General features: G+C 41.1%; 1 protein-coding gene across 6 annotated transcripts in view; it reads right to left on the bottom strand.

Annotated features, from left to right (window-relative positions):
- Window positions 1-1439: 1439 nt before the first annotated feature.
- The window catches only part of LOC308082646 (SLIT-ROBO Rho GTPase-activating protein 3-like), a 112332-nt gene continuing 93915 nt past the window's right edge, over window positions 1440-19856 (bottom strand). For all 6 annotated transcript variants that reach the window (XM_080424527.1, XM_080424528.1, XM_080424529.1 and 3 more), the window contains 6 exons: window positions 19356-19580; window positions 16676-16749; window positions 15488-15668; window positions 7998-8135; window positions 4776-5127; window positions 1440-2042 (listed from right to left, as the gene is read on the bottom strand). In XM_080424527.1, coding sequence (XP_080280653.1) covers window positions 1527-2042; window positions 4776-5127; window positions 7998-8135; window positions 15488-15668; window positions 16676-16749; window positions 19356-19580 — 1486 coding nt within the window. In that variant the 3' untranslated portion in view covers window positions 1440-1526. The remainder of the gene's footprint in view (window positions 2043-4775; window positions 5128-7997; window positions 8136-15487; window positions 15669-16675; window positions 16750-19355; window positions 19581-19856) is intronic.

The following is a 19856-nucleotide window of genomic DNA, read 5'->3' as shown; positions in this document are numbered from 1 at the left end:
GAAGGAAGTGATAATATGGCTGCTGTGCATAGAGCCTATTACGTTGCCGAACCACTCTCAAACTGGCGTGCCTATTTTGGGCATGCCATTATATAGGAGAACATATTTTTAAGTAAAAACAAAAACAGACTGCTGATATACAAGATCACAACGCAACGCATCGTGAGCTTAATAGATCTGCTGTTTATTGTGTTTATTTGTTTCTTTTTTAATCTTATTTTTTGCATATGCTGTAAGTCAGGGGGGTCTTCAACGTTTTTCAGCCCAAGGACCCCCTAGCTGAAACAGAGATGAAGCAAGGACCCCCACTATACATACTGTATAAAATTGTATTTTCATAGATTTCATAGACCAACACCAAACCTCTTTGCCGAAAATAGCCGATCTACAAGCTCACAACGCCTCGCGCTGCGAGGCGTTGTGAGCTTGTAGATCGGCATTTTTTTGGCTCAAGTCCTCTTCAGAATAGGGATAATAGGGTTCAAGTGGTTAATGTAAAAATAAATAATCCAATTACACAAAGATTTGGCGGCCCCCCTGTAGTAACTCTGAAGACCCCCTAGGGGTCCCGGACACCCTGTTGAAGACCCCTGTGTTCCCAAATTGTACATTAAACTTAGATTTCATCAAATAAATTGGTAATTGTTACACTTTTTTGAGAATATAGTGGTCAAAACGTCGGTGGTCTAGGACTCTTCAAAATTGGGATCGTAACCCCAAATATGTGGCATGGGTCAGGCCCTTCACCAGACAGTGTCTCTGTAAGATAATAACATTTCAATGAGATGTTGCAGGGGAGATCTCGTAGGTTTCAGTGCAGAGAAGTCTTTTTTTCCAGTGCGTCCCTTTGTCATCCAGCACGTCTAAAGCATAACTACCGCACCCGTCATATCTGAAATGATCTTTATACTAGATTCGAGTCCTCTCTCACTGTGATATTTGAACATGTGTCAGTATACCTAGACTGGGAATACAAGATTAGTGGTACGTATTCGCAGGGTTCGATTCGCTTTGGAGGGGTGGGGTGGGGTGGGGGGGTCCATGCTTCTGCTTTTGACATCCCCCTCCGGTCATTCATTCTTATGGACGTTAGGGATGTGTTTTTATCCCTGCTTCTGGACAGACTGAATTCAATACATGCATTTTGTTTTGGTAAATGTAGAGCAGACTAGTTAATTGTCAACTTTTTTTGTCAAAGATTTTCTAGATTTTTGAAATTATTTTCCAATGTTTAATTTCAATTAGAAAATAGCCGGTCTGACATGTCGCAGCTTTTTAGATCGGCTATTTTCACCATTTGTCGTACAAAGAAGTATATAGGGCTTGAGTGGTTAAGAAAATGAACCCCCACCCCCCCCATTCATTATTATTTTATATATATATATATATATATATTTTTTTTTTACAAAAGGAACCCTGCACATTCTCCTCACAGATAGTGTGTGTTTATTTTCTATCAGGGTGGGAGGGTGGGGGGATGATCCTTCAGATCATACCCCGTCGGGGACCACCCCACGGGCTCTCTCTCACATGTTACCCTGCTTGTCGGAGGAGGTGGAAGAAGTGGAGGGGGACGGAGACGGCGCCTTGGGGAACACCCTCTCCGTGGGCGTGATCCCGGGGCTGCCCAGACCAGAGGAGCTGGAGCTGCTGGAGCGGTGTCCCCCCCCCTGTCCCCCCAGTCCCAGCACGGGCGCAGGCCTCACGGGCCGCACGGGCGGCTGCCTCAGAGGCGCGCTGGGCCGCCGCGCCGCCCCCGACAGGGCGGGCTTGAACGTGGACATGGTCTCCGAGGAGGAGCTGCTGCTGCTGCGCCGCAGGAGCGCGTCCGGGTCCCTGATCACCATGGTGTGCAGCGGGCTCCCGGGGGGCTCCTGGTGGTGGGGCTGGGGCTGGGACCCCCCTCCCACCACCGGGGGCAGCGGGTGCTGCTTGAGGGGCTCCAGGGTGTCCAGGACCACGTCCGGGGCGTGCTTGGCCACGTTCTGCCGCTCCAGCTCGCGCAGCTCGTGCAGCGCCGTGTTCATGGTCTTCTCGATGTCCTGACCGACGCGGAGAGAACAAAACGTTTGACAATTATAATTAACCCTTTAAGACCGGGAACGCATCAGTGTAATTTTTTGATTTCTTTGGCTATTCAAAAACACAAGCTCATAGCGAAGATTTGTAACTCAAATCTTTGCTTCTGGAGGTCCCTGGAACAAAATATTTTATAATAGTTTGCTTTGATTTCGCTTTGATTTCGCTTTGATTTCGCTTTGATTTCGCTTTGATTTGGTTAGATTTGCACACATTTTCTAAATTTTTCAAAAATAGCTATTTTTAAATCTGCTATTTTTGAATAGCCAAAGAAATAAAGAAAAGTATGATGTGTTCCCGGTTTTAAAGGGTTAACCACTTGAGGCTATTGGCCAGAAATAGCTGATGTACAAGCTCCCAAAGCAGAGCGTATAGCGTAGCGACAACTAAAGTTGTTTCTCTACTTTAGTGAAAGAATTGCAAACTCAAAGTTACTATGCTAAATATGTAGGGCAGGGAAAATATTGAGTGTCACACAAAATGTTTTAAGGACATGTTTGCTTATGAAGCTCTCACTAGTCACTACTAGCAGGCTCAGGATCTAACAATGAGAATAAGAGACACATTGGCACAGAATCCACCGGTGTAGAATTATTTTTTTATTTCTGGCGAAGAGATTCGGGGTAGAAGGAAACAACAGCAGACCAAGTACAGTTGCAACTCAGGTCCGTTACATTCAGAGTAGAGGGTTTAAACTTTAAATGGTTAAGGCATGCTGTCCACGACCTTTTTTGGCGCTCGCCGACAAAACCTCCCGATCTGACGCAGATTGGCCTTTGATCGGCGAGATAATGCTCGCTGTGTGTGAAAGGCTCAGCGAGACTATCTGGCCGCGATCATCCGCAATATTACCGTCTTAGTCCTGTTTTAAGTTTTACATTATAAAACTGAATGAGAGAGAGCGTGAGCTGTGTGTACTGTGTGTATGTGTGTGTGTGTGTAATATGCGTGTGCGTGTCTGCGTGAGCAGCGTGTCTGTCACTGTCTAGCCTCGCATGCCTTTTTTGTTTGTTGTTGCCAGATTTTGCTAGAGAAATAAGCAACCAGATCTATGAGAACAAGCCCAACAAAAGCGACTATAGGGCAGGCCACATCAGCACTTTAACCCTATACACAAATACATCGCATATTTTAAAATAGCCGATCTACAAGCTCACAACGCATTGCAGCTATTTTCAAAGAAAAATCTTGAGAAAATTGTGGTCATGATTGATGGTCATGATTCATGTCATGTCATGATGGCTTGATTCGAGGCTTAAATTAATAGATATAAATATGTTTGGAAATGTCAATGGGAAAAATGCATTGAGTTTTTTCTTCCGGCACCCGGAGGGGGCGGGAACTGCGATGCTCTATAGGCGGATCCGTGGATCTCTTGTGATTGGTTTAGGGAAATTTGAATCCCCTCCCCTTTGTAATCGCCGACACTGCAGCCAATTTCAGACTGAAGCTCCACGCAGAATCAGGCTAGAATACAGGACTTTAACTTGACTTTTTACATTGTGGTATTTCTACTTTTAAGTAAGCCATGATGTACAAGTACACCCCCTGGACATGACGCTAGTATGTCTCACTGACTTACCCCCAATCCAACCCTTGGTGCTGAGCGTAAAGCAGGGTGGCATTGGGTCTCATTTTTATAGTCTTTGGTATGACCCCGGGCCGGGGAATCAAACCCCGACCTCCAAATCTCAGGGCGGACATTCAAACCACAAGGCCACTGAGCTCATTGGCCTCTTCTACTTTTACTTAAAATCAGACTACTTCGTCCACCACTGGCTAGCATACAGCATTCCTCCACTTCAAACGTAAAAACAGAAAACCATAAATCCACAATCTATTATGAACGTTTGACCTAAAGTCCTCTCTGAAAATGGACTTCAAAGGGACCCATAAAAGACACTTCTATAGACTTTTGAACGGTAGTTACTTGAGTGCCGTTTGTCCTCTCTGCTTCATTCCTAATGCCTTGGCTGGCCTCCAAAGCCAGTTACATTTTCTATCATTAACTCAATTGCATAAACTCCCAAAACGGCTGCGCAGTTAGAAAATGGGTCCATTAAAAGAGAGGACGTGCAGTATTGCTGCATGGGAGAGTCTGTTCCATCATGGCCGAGTTGACAGAATCAATGCAGTTTGCCCTGTATCTGACCGTTCCAGTGTCCATCCTATAGGGATCCAGTATTTTCTCACTGATTATTCCATCAACCACTTTTTTGATTATTTTGAATTCCTGAGAAGCAAGTTTCTTTAATATTAGTTTTTTTTCAATATCAACGAATCTACACAAAATGTTACTTGAGTGAAAGTACAAAAGTATCGGCATCAAAATATAATTAAAAGCACCAAAAGTAAAAGTACTAAAATGTTTGAAAATAGCAGATCTACAAGCTCACAACGCGTCGCGATGTGACGCGTTGTGAGCTTGTAGATCTGCTATTTTCAAATAGCCTATGTATAAAGTATAGGGCTAGGGGGTTAATGTATGTTTTTATGATATCATAGTTTATATAGTAACAAGTAACTCAAGTTTTCAAATAATTGTAGTGGAGTAAAAGTACAATATTTGCCTCTGAGATGCAGCCTAGTGGAGTAGAAGTAAAAGTACAAAAAACTGTAAATACTCCAATAAAGTAATAACACCTCAAAATTAGTACAGTACTTGAGTAAGTTACTTTCCACCACTAGGCGCTCACCTCGGCGAGTGCCTCGGCCTCCAGGGTCTTGTGGTCGCCCAGGCTGGCGTGGCGAGTGGCGGCGGGCGACGACCTCAGCGAGTGGCTGTCGGCGAACACCTTCCTTTCCGGGTGGTTGATGCTGCCTGCGCTGCCGAACGCGGCCAGGTTCCGCCGCTTCTCCGGGCTGTCCACGGGGGGCGCTCTGCCGCCCGCCGCCGCCAGGGCGGCCATCTTGTTGTGCGGACTGCAGGGCCGGGGCATGACTCTGGGCGGGAGGTGGAGGTCCGCGGCGGCGGCTCGGGTGGGGCTGTGGCTGTCGGCGGCGCTCCTGTGGCGAGGCGTGGCGGCACCGTCGGAACGGATTCTCACTCTGAGGGAAAGAGCAGTGGTGGAAAAAGTACTCAGTTGCTTTAGTTAAGTAAAAGAATCAATACTGCGGGTGTCCGCTGGCCTAGCGGTCCAGGCGCATACCACATAAGCTGGTAATCCAGCATGACAGCGTGTCGCGGGTTCGACTCCCGTTCCCGAAGACCTTTGCTGTATGTCTCCCCCCCATCTCTCTCCCCATTTCCTGTCAGCCTACTGTACTGTCCAAATAAAGGCATAAAAGCCCCAAAAAATATCTTAAAAATAAATTAAAAAAAAGAATCAATACTGCAAGTAATTTTGATTACTATGTTTAACTTGATTATTATGTTTAACTACTTGTTTATTATTTTTAGGTGAGAACCCTTATAAGCCCTTTATGGGTTTCCTTTTCTCACCTGCACTTATTTCTGTGTTGTTTTAATGATGTTACCTTTGTTCTGTTTTTATTTGTGCGAATAAATAAATCAAATCAAGTAAAAGCCTGGAATTAAACATTGAGTAAAAGTACAAAAGTATTGGTATCAAAATGTACTTAAAGTACCAAAAGTAAAAGTACTCATTATGCAGAGTGTCCCATTTCAAGGTTTAAAATGTGTAAAAATCTTTTGAAAATATCAGATCTACAAGATCTCACAATGCGTCGCAGCTTGTAGATCGGCTATTTTCAAATGGCCGAAATGAGCTGAAGTGGTTAATGTCATATCTAGGAATAAATTCCTTACCAAGAAATTTCTTCACCAATGTGTTTGTAAAAGTGTCTAGTAACACATCTCACAAAGACTGAAATGCAGTTTCCCTAGGGGAATTATTGACAGCTGCTGAAAGTTGGGGTACCCACCATAACCTTATGCGGAGAAAAATATGTAAATTTAATTCTGTTTTAAGTAGCATGTGAGGGGTCAAACTAGGGTGTTTTTATGATTCTGAATCCATTGCAAGCATTTTTTTTGCACCAAAACCACTCCTTAGGCTAAAAACGGCCCAATCTCAATGGGCTTTTTACACAAAAAAATTACCTAGAAAGGGTTGGCTATGGCCGTTTTTAGCCCAAGGAGTGGTTTTGGTGCAAAACAAATGTTCAAGTAACGTACAAATACCCGAAAAAATTACTTAAGTACAGTACTTAAGTGTACTTAGTTACTTTCCACCACTGGGAAAGAGGGCACGAGACTAGCAGCGTATATCAGCTCCATAGGCCTGTCACAATTATTCAATAATCACCTTATTTTTTCTTTTTTTTACATAATCTGCATAATCGTTTCCATGTTGAAACATTTTCAGACATTTTCAAATATATATACATATACAGTATAAACTCTTTGACTGCCAGAGTATTTTCATAAAGTACTCCCCCAGTGCCAGCAATTTTCGTGTTTTTTTATTTTTATATTTTGAATTTTTTTCATGAAAATAATTTAAAGACACATAATTTAAAGACACAGCACAAATCCGCCACTAGAGAGCAGCACATGACAGCTTGATCAGGTCGTTGGCTCACTGTCACCCTTCTTGAGAGATTAAACAGGGAAATACATGAAAACGGATGTGACGTGGTCTCACATTGTCTGATCGGCCAAAATTACGATGTGATACACGACGGCGATGACTGATCGTCACCCAGACCATAGATTATAGAAGAGAACCTGTCCGTTTGTTTGTTATACCGTGTGAAAAACCGTTTGTTTACCTATTCTGGACGAAAATGACCGGGGAAAAAAATCAAAAAACGGAAACGGAATCCAGGTCATGAAACCGGATGCAGATGTGGGTGAAGTAAGTGGAACTCGAAAATAACATTGAATATTAAGCAGCATAGCGCAATCAGAGATTAAACAATGAACGCGCGTCCAGCGCGTCGAACGCGTCGACGGCCAACTGGACAAAGTAGCTATTGACGCGTTATCGAGTCAAGGGCAGTCAAAGAGTTAAAACATTTTAAAAAATGTTGTCTTAAGGGAGTAGTTTACCCAAAAAACTACTTATTTTCTATCAATTACACACCCCATGAAGCATTGAATTCATGGAGATTTTTGTTGTTTTCGCAAAAAATAGCTACTTGTTTGTTTTTTCTTTGCAACACGGCCGCTGTGCGCTTAAGTGTTTAACTGTACCACATGGACTTGTTGCCGTGCAACTTGTGTTTTGGTTGTTAGGGTATTTGTTTATTCTGCACCTGGCTTTGTTGTGAACAGTGCCCATACTGTATGCACAAAAAAAAACAATAACATCATACTTTAACTTTTGATACAAATAACATTTCACAATATATGTGAAATAGGGTGAACAATAAACATGCCTGCCTAGAATGAATGTGTGCAGACATGGAATCAGATATATGTTTTTATGGTACAGACTTTAGCCACATTAATTATGGATATTAGTTCTATATGTCGTCCCATGAATCCACATGGGACGAACTGTAAAGTGTAGTGTGTAGAGCATATTGGGGGTCCTTGATAGGCCTGTCACAATTATTACATAATCGTCTAATCGCAATTATATGAGATAATAGCAATTATTTTTGCATAATCATCATAATCGTTTCCATGTTAAAAAATATAAAAAATAGCAGAAATAGCTCATCTACAAGCTTACAAGGCGTCACTTTGTGACGCCTTGTAAGCTTGTAGATCAGCTATTTCTGCTATTTTTACATGTAAAAATGTATTAAATATGTCAATAATTTCTTTGTATATTTAAACATTTTCATATGTTCCGATGTTCAATGCCAAACACACATTTAAATCGCTAATCGCAATTATTTGAGTGACAATTAATCGTCAACTTAAATGTGTAATCGTGACAGCCCTAGTCCTTGACAATGAAAAGGTTTGAGAACCACTGGTGTGTAGAAGCGTCAGTGTACAGTACCTGCCCAGCGCGGCTCCAAAGCGGTGCTCAGGAGTGTGGTGGTCACTCCTGGACGGGGCTCTGTCACCTTGGTACGCCCCCCCGCTGGTGGCCTCGGTGTCACCTCTGTGAGGGACACTGTCTGAGAACGCGTCGTCCCTGGAAAAAACAACAGGGACCAGGTTGAAAAAACACTCTCAACCTTGGCGTCCATTTTGGGCATGTCATTGTGGACGAAAATGCATGAAAAAACATAAGTATTATTTCTTAACTCATTCAGTGCCTGACTTATTTCTGGCAGTTTGGCTCTGAGTGCCAGAGCCAAAATTCATTGTAAAAAAAAAGTGCTTAAGAGCCGAAATACAGCCTTTTTCAGTAAGAAGTTAAACAAGAAGTGAATGGAGCAGAACATTTTCAAATCATGATATCTTGGGTTCTGAATTTTTTTTTGTGGACGTCTTAGACGTCCAGTGGCACAGGGCTTATGATACAACGGACGTCGAGTGGCACTGAATGAGTTAATCAATTATTTTTAAAGAATAACAGAAATGTTAAAGATCACTAAATACACATATGAAACTCCACTCAGGCAACCACATACAAAAGAGAGAAAGAAAATAAATGGTAGTTAGATAAAATAGCAGATCTACAAGCTCGCAACGCGCAGCATCGCAATGCGCTGTGAGCTTGTAGATCGGCTATTTTCAATGCGCAACAGCATCGTTACGACAAACCTCGTAAGACAAGGCTTACACGCTTTAAGATCTCAATACACCCGCCGTGGGATGCCCGGCTGATGCCTTTGTCCTCTGCAATGCTAAGAAAACACCCTAACAATCAAATCCTTGACAATCAATATGCAAATCGTAATATGCAAATTGTGCTAAATGTCGGTCTAACCATCTGTAGCTCGAGCCTCCTCAACGATTTTTACAGGCAAAATAAACCACTTAACCCATTCAATGCGGGAACGCATCTCTGTCATCTTAGATTTCTTTGGCTATTCAAAAATAGCAGATCTGCAAGCTCATAGCACGGCACAGAGTGCCGCGCTATGAACTTGCAGGTCTGCTTTTTTTTTTTTTATCTTGAAAATTTGTGCAAATCTTTGAATAATAGTTCAGTTTTCAAGCAAACATTTGTAACTCAAATCTTTGCTTCTGGGGGTCCCTGGAACTAAATGTTTTACAAATGTTAAAAAAATATATATATTCAAAGATTTGCACACATTTTCACCATTTAAAAAAAAAAAATTGCAGATCTACAAGCTCTTAGCGCGGCACTTGTATATCTGCTATTTTTGAATATTCAAAGAAATCTAAAATAACAGAGATGCGTTCCCGGTCTTAATGGGTTAAGCGCTGCTAGGGAGCCTACTTGTGATGCCAGACAATAGGTAGAGGATTTACATCCATGTCGGGCAGAAACCTTGTATGTCTTGCCTTGTATGTCCAAAAAAAGGGAAACACATAGCCTTAATTTCAATGGATCCAATGTAGTTATTATTTAGTCACAACAAGCTCTTGTTCATCAGTTCAATATATCTATAAAAACCCAAACAATTTAATCACTTTCAACACAAAAAACGTATTTTCGCTTTGTGCAACAAAGTAGGGCATTCATTTACAAAAACAAAAAAAAGTCGTACAAAAAGGGAGATACAAGGTCTCTGCCCAACGGCAACGATTAGCGGAAGATGCTCTCTCTTAATTATGCCTTAATTGAGCCATCTGCCGCGTGATGAATGTCGATCCATTAACAGCCGAGAGGGCAGAAAATGAATGAATGGCTTGAGCAGAGAGTGACCTTACGGTTTTGTCCTTTATGAGAGGTAGCTGGCCGATCCTTAAGGCTCTATTGACTATTGACTAATGCTAATTGCCAATTAGGAGCTTGGATTTGCTGTTTGTCTCTGCCAGTGGGTGGCAAGGAGAAAAAGGGGGGGAAACTAATACTAAGGATCAGTGGTGGAAGAAGTGCTCAGATGTTTCACTTAAAGGTATAGGTAAAGGTAAGTCATTTACTTTGGTTAAAATAAGTGTTAAATAGCTCTATATTCTGATAGTACTCATTGCTATAGAGTGTTTGTTCAGTAAAAGGAGTCTCCCATGTCTCTCCAGCTCTTTATTAAACAGAAAAAGCATTTTCAGTGCTCTCTCCTGATTGGCTTAAATTACCTGAAAATGTCCTATATTCTGTTTACTTAACACATTGCGTGCCAATCGCGTAGATCTACGCGAACCTAAATAATTGCGCAGCGTGCCAGTCGCGTAGATCTACGCGAAGTGGTCTTCTTCTTTTTTTCTTTTTTTTTTTTGCAGGTTTACATTTCATTGTAGGCCTCCCTCGCCACGACACATTTCATTGTAGCACACCCGGAAACGGAAATATCCGTAGGTTGTTGTTTTTCTCCTCGCTGATCGCTGTTTAACTTAAACCGCGACAACTTAAAAATGGACGATCGCCGATTGAAACGGTCTTCTCTGGGCCACTCACACAGCTACCCTGTGTGTCTACAGTTTAAAAGCGCGATCTTAAGGTATTTAGCGAGGTCTGTGGCGACGTGAAAAAAACAAAAAAACAACAATAAATCGCTGGCACTGGTGAGTACATTATGATATTGAACTCTGGCGTGGAATGTGTTAAAAAAACGCTCTGTAGCAATGATTACTATCAGAATATAGTACTGTATCCTTTTTAACAAAAAAAAGAGAAGAAAATATCACTTACCCTACCTTTTAAGATAAAGTAGCAATACCACGATTAACTGTAAAAGTAAAAGTCCTGTATTCATTTGACTTGAGTATAAAAATGTACTTTGAATGTACAGAACCCTCATTATGAAATAATGAGGGTTCAAAATCACAAATAATTTAAAAACCTTTCACAATGTGTCAGAATTGTTACTTTCCACCACTGTTGTTGCTTCATGTGAAAAAAAAATCACAAAAATGTGAGAATCATTAACACGATGCTAGACAGCTTCACACCTAAGCATCTTTAACCCATTAAGACCTGAGGCCGATTCTTCAAATGCCTTCTAAATCAGTTGTTATCACACTTTCAAGATCTTTCAAAAATTTTCAAAAACAGCCGATGTACAAGCTCGCAGCGCGGCACGAAGTGACGCGCTGCGCGCTTGTACATCTGCTGTGTTTGAAAAGCCAACGCCAAAATCTAAAATGAATTTGGTTGTAATGGGTTAAACATCAAACATTGACAAGATGGTGGCTTAAACAGAAACTGTGAGAATGAAAGTGTGCTACGTGCTTATTTATGGCACCTTGCTCTGTTTGCAGTAAGATTTAGCATTAGAGCTCAGCAGCTTAATAGCGGCAGGAACAACAACAGCTCGAAGCGGTTTCATTTACACTTTGGCACCGGCTCTTATTCACAGAAGAGTGGATGTAGAGAGTCTGCAATGTGTTATGTTGCTTGTTTTCATGACTGCCTGTTGATACAGACTCTGTATCAGTGGTGGATATGCTCAAGTAAATGCTGAAGTATTAAAAAGTACAAATTAACTGTACATTTTCAGAAAAAAAATAAATCACTATTTGAAATAGAGCTTAAAGGAGTAGGCTAGTTCATCCAAAAAAATACTTATTTTCTATCAATTACACACCCCATGAAGCCTTGAATTCATGGAGATTTTTTTTTGTTTTTGTCGTATTCCTGAGCCAATAATTTGATGTCATGCGGAGTATCCTACTCAATTTAGTCTCCTACTGAGTTTCCTACTGACCGATGACCCGGTCATCAAAGTATTGGCTCAGAAATGCAATAACAACAAAAAAATCTCCATGAATTCAAGGCTTCATGGGGTGAGTAACTGATAGAAAACTAGAAAAAGTGGTCAGGTACAGGTACGTTATTGTGGCCTCCTGGTGGGTGGCGCAATAATAGGCCAATGTGAAAAGGGTGCCATTTATTCTTAGGTCGTTCAAGGCAATCGGACACTGCATTCATGATTTGAGGCATTTTGGTCCAAAACTGGCTACATCCCGGAACGATAACATTTCACTCGCGAGTTACAACGGGGAGGGATCGCGCATCGCGCATGACCGGTTTTCCCCACCGGAAACAGATTCGGAGATACAGACGTTTTAAAGAAGGAAATAGACAGGAAGCGGATGGGGAGCCATGTTTTTTTTTCCGGTGATCCATCTGGCCTATCCTTCTCAGGATCACAATGGGTACTCCCAGAGCTGCTCTAGCCCCTCCCGTGTGGAAAAAAACAAAAAAAGCAAAAAGACACCAAAACCGTTTAAATACGGTTTTGGCACTCCGCGTCACTTTTTGCACCTTTTGCAAAACCGTATATATACGGTTTTGGCACCCCATGTGTTAAGTGGTTAGTTCATAAAACATTTTACCTACAAGTTTTGATCCCTTCCTAAAAAAATTGTAGAGTCAAAAGTACAATATTTCTATTTAAAATATAGCAGAGTGAAAGTCATCAGCTTGCAAAAAAAAATATGTATATTCCAAAAATGTACAGTAGCCTACTCCAGTAAATGTACTTTAGTTACTGTCCACCAATACTCTGTATGGGCTCATACTGTACTGTCTTTCTTCCCTATAGGCTCTATGCACAGCAGCCATATTGTGAAGACATTCACAGGTGTTACCAATGATACCAATGAAGGCTCTGTTCCATTCTGGTCAAACAGAGTCAGGGTGCTGATAGTGTGCATGTTAACTGGCTCACTGGAAACACTCTGCTACACCAGTGGGACTAAAATGTGGGTCCATGGACCCTCATGGTTCCTTGAGGGGGTTCCAAATGGGTGTGTAACTCTGAGAGTGTACAAATGGAACCAAATGGACCCTAAGGGTCCATTTGGTTCCATTTGTACGCTCTCAGAGTTATGTGGTAGTGGAAATTAAAAAATCTGAGAACCACTGTGCTACACGGAATGGAACAGAGCCTTCATGATTGGTAACACCTGTGAAGGAAGTGATAATATGGCTGCTGTGCATAGAGCCTATTTTCCTCATTGATGTTTCTTTCCTTTTTTTTGCATATAGCAAGGCCGCTTTTCAGTTGCACTGTAAAATTGCTAAACCATCCTGTAATTCCGTATCTAATGCTGCTCTCTAGGAATGCCTGCCAGAATGTCAACAGGCCTCAGTATTCATAGAAAGTAAAGACTCTGCTACAGTCTCTTGCACAGGTTGTGTCAATGTGTGTTTTACAGCAAAGTACACCCTGTCTAGGTTGTACACATTGTTGCCGTCGGGCAGAAACCTCTTATCTCCATATTTTAACTTGTTACATTTAGTTTTTCATAAGTTAATGTCCTACTTCGTCATTCTATTTCTTGCTATTTTTGAATTTGAATGCTGAAAAGCGACAGTTTCGGACATGAGGTTTCCTTTCCACCGACAGCAACAACATATGTATTTACTCAGTGCACTCAGGTGTTTCTACGGAAGGCACAGATGTAAGCTAACACTGTTATTACCGCAAACAGCTTCTGGACAAGGTAGGGAATTCAACAATAGACAGTTTTCCACACGAAGGCCAAATGGGACTTGTTAGGACCAATATAGCAACTCAGAAAGCTTAAAGTACAGGATCGAATAACTATTTGTACAAATGATTCAACAAAACGAGCACATAGATATTGATTTTGGGGAGACAACATAAATAATAGGGTGAAACATGGTTTTTGCCCTGTATGCTGAGGTCATTGAAATCAATGTACTGCAGGCTCGCACACTGTGCGGTGATGCAGGTTAGATTAGTTTACACCTAGTTATCCTTTAATCTCATAATGTAAACAGATTGCATTAAGGCTATAATACATATCCTTATTGTTAATTTAACTCTGAACAGTGTACAAATGGATTCGGTTCCAGTTGCACGTTGTTCGGATGTGCGCACTGACCCATTAAGACCGGGAACTCATCTGTGTCATTTTTATATTTCTTTGACTATTCAAATATAGCAGATATACAAGCTCATAACACGGCACCGAGTGTCGTGCTATGAGCTTGTAGATCTGCTATAACATTTTTAAAAATCGTGAACATTTTTGCAAATCTTTAGTTTGAATATATTTTTTTAAAGCGAACATTTGTAACTCAAATCTTTGCTTCTGGGGATTCTACTGTACAAATTCTAAATCATATATATCAGTGGTTCTCAAACTTTTTCATGTCAAGGACCTGCAAAACTATATGCATATGGCTGCCGACCCCCCCATCTGAAAATATTTTTGTTCCATTTCAAGGACCACCATAACTCTGAGAGTGTACAAATAGAACCAAATGGACCCTTACGGGTCCATTAGTTCCATTTGGAACCGCCTCAAGTAATAATAATAATAATAAAGCTTTATTTATATAGCACCTTTCAAAACAGCGTTACAAAGTGCTCCACAGATAATCAAAAACACAACATACAACAGGAGATAGAGCAAAAAAAACATTACGCAGCAAATGCAGTAGAACAGTCCCTAGTTTTCATGAGGGACCTGGTCCCTGGACCTCTGCTTGAGAACCACTACAACTACAATTGCTCGCAGAATTGCACAATGCTGTGCTACCCAGGTAAGGCTGGTAAAGACTCCTACTCAGTACTCACATCGGCCGTAAAAAAAGAATGGATAAAGTCACGCCCCTGGTTTCTACAGACTTGTTTTGAAGCCTGTTTTTCAGCGATTTCAAATCCGCCATCTTTCAATATCCCGTCCGAAATGCTAATGGAAATTAATGCTATTGGCTGCAAGTGCAGCGAGGGTGGGTCTTCACTCACCACCAGTAGAACCAGTAGAAACCCTAGAAACATACCCATACTTTATCATTCATTTTCAAATTAATGGGACCATAATTTCATGATGATTTAAAAAAGACTTTAAACTAGCGATTGGAAACAAAGTGTTTATGAAAAGGTTTACTAAGGTAATAAAATCAAGTGTAAAGTTCGCCCAAAACCTCATTCAGTTGTATTGAGATTATATCTTATAGGGCATAGCAGTGGCGGCCATTTTCTGGTTCCACTTTAAAATACTCAATGCATTTTTCCCATTGACATTTCCAAAAATATTTATATCAATTCAATTAAGCCTAGAATCAAGCCATCCAGGGTCCTGGTGAATCATGACCATTAAACATTTTTTTCTGTGATTTATTTTTATTTTATATTTAATTATATGATATACTATATTTAATAAATACCCTTTGTTTTGCCGTTTTCAAAAAAGTTTTTTCACAGAATAAAACGTTTTATGGTCATGATTCACCAGAACCCTGGATGGCTTGATTCTAGGCTTAAAATAATTGATGTAAATATGTTTGGAAATGTCAATGGGAAAAATGCATTGACTATTTTGAAGTGGAACCAGAAAATGGCCGCCACTGCTACAGTATGCCCTATTGCGACCAGTAGAAGGTGAAATAGAGATATATCTGCTTGGCCATTAATAGGAACAGCAGGCTGAACGAGAACCCGGACATTATCTTCGATTCCAGTGAAGGGGGTTTGCCCCTTGGTAAAGACTCACATGTCCTGGACAACGATGTACTGGTGTGGGATGAGGCCGTCCACTCCGTTATGGCGGCCCTCCCACCAGTCCTCGGAGGCGCGCAGGTACAGCAGCAGGGAAGCGCCCTTCTTGAAGGAAAGTTCTCTGGGACTGCGACCCACATAGTCAAATTTAGCTATGGCCTCGATCTGCTCCAGTTCTGGAAACGACAGACAGCGGTGGAAAAGGTATCAATACTGCAATGTAGACATATACTCTGTTATAAGTGAAAGTCTGGGATTAAAAATGTACTTAGGTAAAAGTACAAAAGTATTGGCGTCAAAATATACTTAATGTACCAAAAGTAAAAGTACTCATTATGCAGAATGTCCAATTTCAAGTTTTCAAAATGTATAAAAATCTTTTGAAAATAGCCGATCTACAAGCTCACAACGTGTCGCGATGCGACGCGTTGTGAGCTGGTAGATCATCTAAATATTTTCAAATAGCCGAAATATACATAGAGCTTAAGTGGTTAATGTATGTTTAGTAATCAAAATCTAAATCTAAAAAGTAACTAGTAACTAAAGTTTTCAAATAATTGTAATGGAGTAAAAGTACAATATTTGCCTCTGAGATGTAGTGGAGTAGAAGTAAAAGTACAGAAAATTGGAAATACTCCAGGAAAGTAAAAATACAAAAAGTTTTTTGTTAAAAGGTTAAACCACTATATTCTGATAGTAATCATTGCTATAGAGTGTTTGTTCAGTAACAGGGGTCTCCCTGTCTCTCCACCTCTTTAGTAAACAGAAAATACATTTTCAGGTGGGTTGCCAATTTAAGCCAATCAGGAGAGAGTACCCATAATTCAATTTTATAGTGTTGGAGTAAAAAAAAAATCTAATTATATCTCATGGCGTACAAGTAAAACTAAATTAAAACTCAATTTTAATTAAAAGCGTATTTCTAAAAACTTAAACTTAAACCACTATATCAAACCTAACTAGAACTAAAATTAAACCAAACACCAAACTGAAATAATCATTAGTTTTCAAACTAATGAATATGTCAAAACTACTGTATAATAACTATGTACTGTACTGTACTGTACTGTACTGTACTGTACTGTACTGTACTGTACTGTACTGTACTGTACTGTACTGTACTGTACTGTACTGTACTGTACTGTACTGTACTGTATGAGCACTAGAGACACTGATAGCTCACCTTCATCACTGGTGTTAGGTCCGGTACCATTGTCTACCTCGTCCAGGGCACCAGCATCACTATGGGGACTCTCACTAAATGGAAAGATACAAAAGAGATTATAAAGACACATTCCACTCCTCCCACCGTGTGGTTTTAATCCTGAGAAAAATCGTCTCTATAAATCCCTAAACTAGCTTTAACGCAGTATCTTTAACTTTGCTCTATAAATGCCCTCATTTAGTATTCCATATCCTATGAATTATGGATTAAGTTTGATCGTCCGGAACAATGGGTAATCCCAGTAAAACAACAAGCAGTCAGTTCCTCGTCAACAATACGCACGTGGTGTTGGGTTACGGGGGGGGGACTTGTTTTGTTACACTCAGAGGATCAGTGGCCAGATACCGGTCAAACTACTTCTCTAGAGAGTGATGCCCGCGGGCATAACACCAGAGGGAGCTCATCCGACCTAGTTCATCCCAAATTCGGCTCAAACATGGGGAAAAATTCATTCTACTATGATGCCACCATACTGTGGAATGCCCTACCAAGACACTTGAAAGATCTCGACCCCCTACCCAAACTCTGACCCAAAACTGAACTAAAAAAATGGCTGACCATAACATACTATTGGGCTTAGCAGAACACCTTGGTAGTAGCATCCTCTGCCCCCCCCCCCGACCCCACCCCTCCTTTCTCTGTAAATATACCTTGCTACTGGGTTATTTTTTTTAAATCAGTGCTATTGAACACCTGTGTTTGTGTGTAGGACAAATACACAAATATTTACAAATATTGAACCAATAAAAAGTATTTTAAAAAGCACTTCTGACTCCATTGGATCCTCAAACTGTCGGACAAACCACCTAACTCCAACTTGTGGAGTTAACGGTTTGTCCCCCATTGATTCGAATGACAAAGTCAGACGGGAAAAAAAATCTACACATTAATGGTCAAAAACATCCTAACTCCTCTTGAGCTGTATTCGGGGTAAAGGGATGATAATATAAGGACACATTCAAGTATCTGACAATGTATAAAGCCACCATACCAACAGGCAGTACTGTGTTGTTCTGAAAACATGTTTTTGTTGTTTTCATTACCTGAAAAGATAATATTTTGGACATAGCTGGTTTCTGCTCGACAGCAGGGATACATCACTGATGAATTGAGTACCATGGACCACAGTGGAAACAAGTCCCATGGTGTTTTTGTGTTATCCTTTTAGCGTAACAACCTTTGACTGCACTACCTGTACTGTTAACAAACGTGTTAATAAAGCATTTAATCCATTTAAAAAAGGAGAGCGTACATAGATCAGGGGTGTCAAACTGGCATCCGGCCCCAGTTTAGCCCACATGATGATTTTGGGAAGAAGAACAATTATTCATGACCATTTATTATGTATATCTCTCACGCTGCTATCTCCCTTCACCACTGTCTGTTATGTCTGGCTGCTTGCTGTGTGTACTTAAGAATACCAAAAATAGTGAATGACAGTAGTTAACCACCCCACTGTGCCCGACTCCAGTCAACCCCCAGTCTGTCCAACTTAATAATTATCATCATTTGTAGCTGACAGGTACAACAATATGACACAATATCACGGTTGAAAAGTGAGTTTCGGAATTGTTTCCAACAAGTCTTCACTGAGTGAAAGAAAGAAAGAAAATACACATTCCAGCTATAATCAGCAGCTTCACGCTGACACTCACTCACTCTCTCGCTCTCTCTCTCTGAGTGCTGGTGGTACGTTTACTTTATACTGACGAGAAATGTGCATGCTAGCTGTGTATGAAAGGTTTGCACGAGAGGTTTGCACGAGAGCTGTGCACGAGAACTGCGTCTCTAATGTTCAATTTCAAATGGTTTATCGTTATAAGAGTTTTTTTTAAAATCTCTCATCACAACTTTGTGTAGCTTAAGACTGTTAGTTAATATCGATCATAAACGTAATCCGTGGCCAAATACATATCATTTTTTGGGGTCCTTGACGCATGAAAAGGTTTGAGAACCACTGATACAGTGGTATATATACAGTAGAATTTTATATTTTTTTCGTTAGGATTTAGACATTTGTAGAAACGGCCAAATTGCACAAATGTTCACGATTTTAAAAGAAAATAGCAGATCTAGACGAGCTTGTATATCTGCCAAAAACAATCTTAAAATTACACAGATGCTTTCCCGGTCTTAACACATTGGGTGCCTGATCTTTTTTATAACAACTTACCGTGGGTGCCAGCATTCTGCCCATTGACTGCGCTTTGCTGTTTAAAGCTCTAGACTCCACGACGAGCAAATCCACGTAAAAAAAGCATGCATTCATGGAGCGCGATGACCCTGGCTACATCCTGGAACGATAACATTTCACTCGCGAGTTACAACAGGGAGGGATCGCGCATCGCGCATGACCGGTTTTCCCCACCGGAAACAGATTCGGAGATACAGACGTTTTAAAGTAGGAAATAGACAGGAAGCGGATGGGGAGCCATGCTTTTTTTCCCCCGGTGATCCATCTGGCCCTTCCTTCTCAGGATCACAATGGGTACTCCCAGAGCTGCTCTAGCCCCTCCCGTGTGGAAAAAAACGAAAAAAACAAAAAGACACAAAAACAAACAAAAAAACGTATATATATACGGTTTTGGCACCCCATGTGTTAATGGGTTAAATCAAAACAAATGAACTAAACGCTCACCAGTACTCCTCCCCGGCCATGCACTTCTCATACACAGGGCCGTCCAGCTCGCGCAGGCTGGGGAAGATGACCTCGTGGTGGACGATGATGGTCTTGATGAGCTCGTTGACGTGCACCTGACACAACACGGGGTCCTGTCCATCGGGGATGGGCATCAGGGTGGGCCCGAAGCAGATGGCCAGGTTGTAGGGGTCCATCATGTTCTCATCGCTGTACTGAGACAGACTGGGGAAGACATAGTCCGTGAGCCAGGACCCCAAATATGGGGTCATCAGTACCATCTGGGGGGAATAATTCTCATAGTGATTTTTGGGTAGGTATACACCCCTAGAGCTAGGAAAAATGTGATGGCCTTGCATCGGTGGTAGCTATCTGTGTGTTATCACTCCTTTTATAACCACAAGCCAAAACACAGTTTTCAAAATCCGAATGAAGCATTCTACTTCAAACTGATGGTTCTCTCTTATTATTGACCCTCTCTCTCTGAAAAATGGTTGGGAT

This window comes from Gymnoscopelus braueri, assembly GCF_963280865.1.
Source record: "Gymnoscopelus braueri genome assembly, chromosome: 3".
NCBI lineage: Eukaryota > Metazoa > Chordata > Actinopteri > Myctophiformes > Myctophidae > Gymnoscopelus > Gymnoscopelus braueri.
Note: the sequence above shows the minus strand (reverse complement) of the source record. Positions and strands in the feature narration are given on the sequence as shown.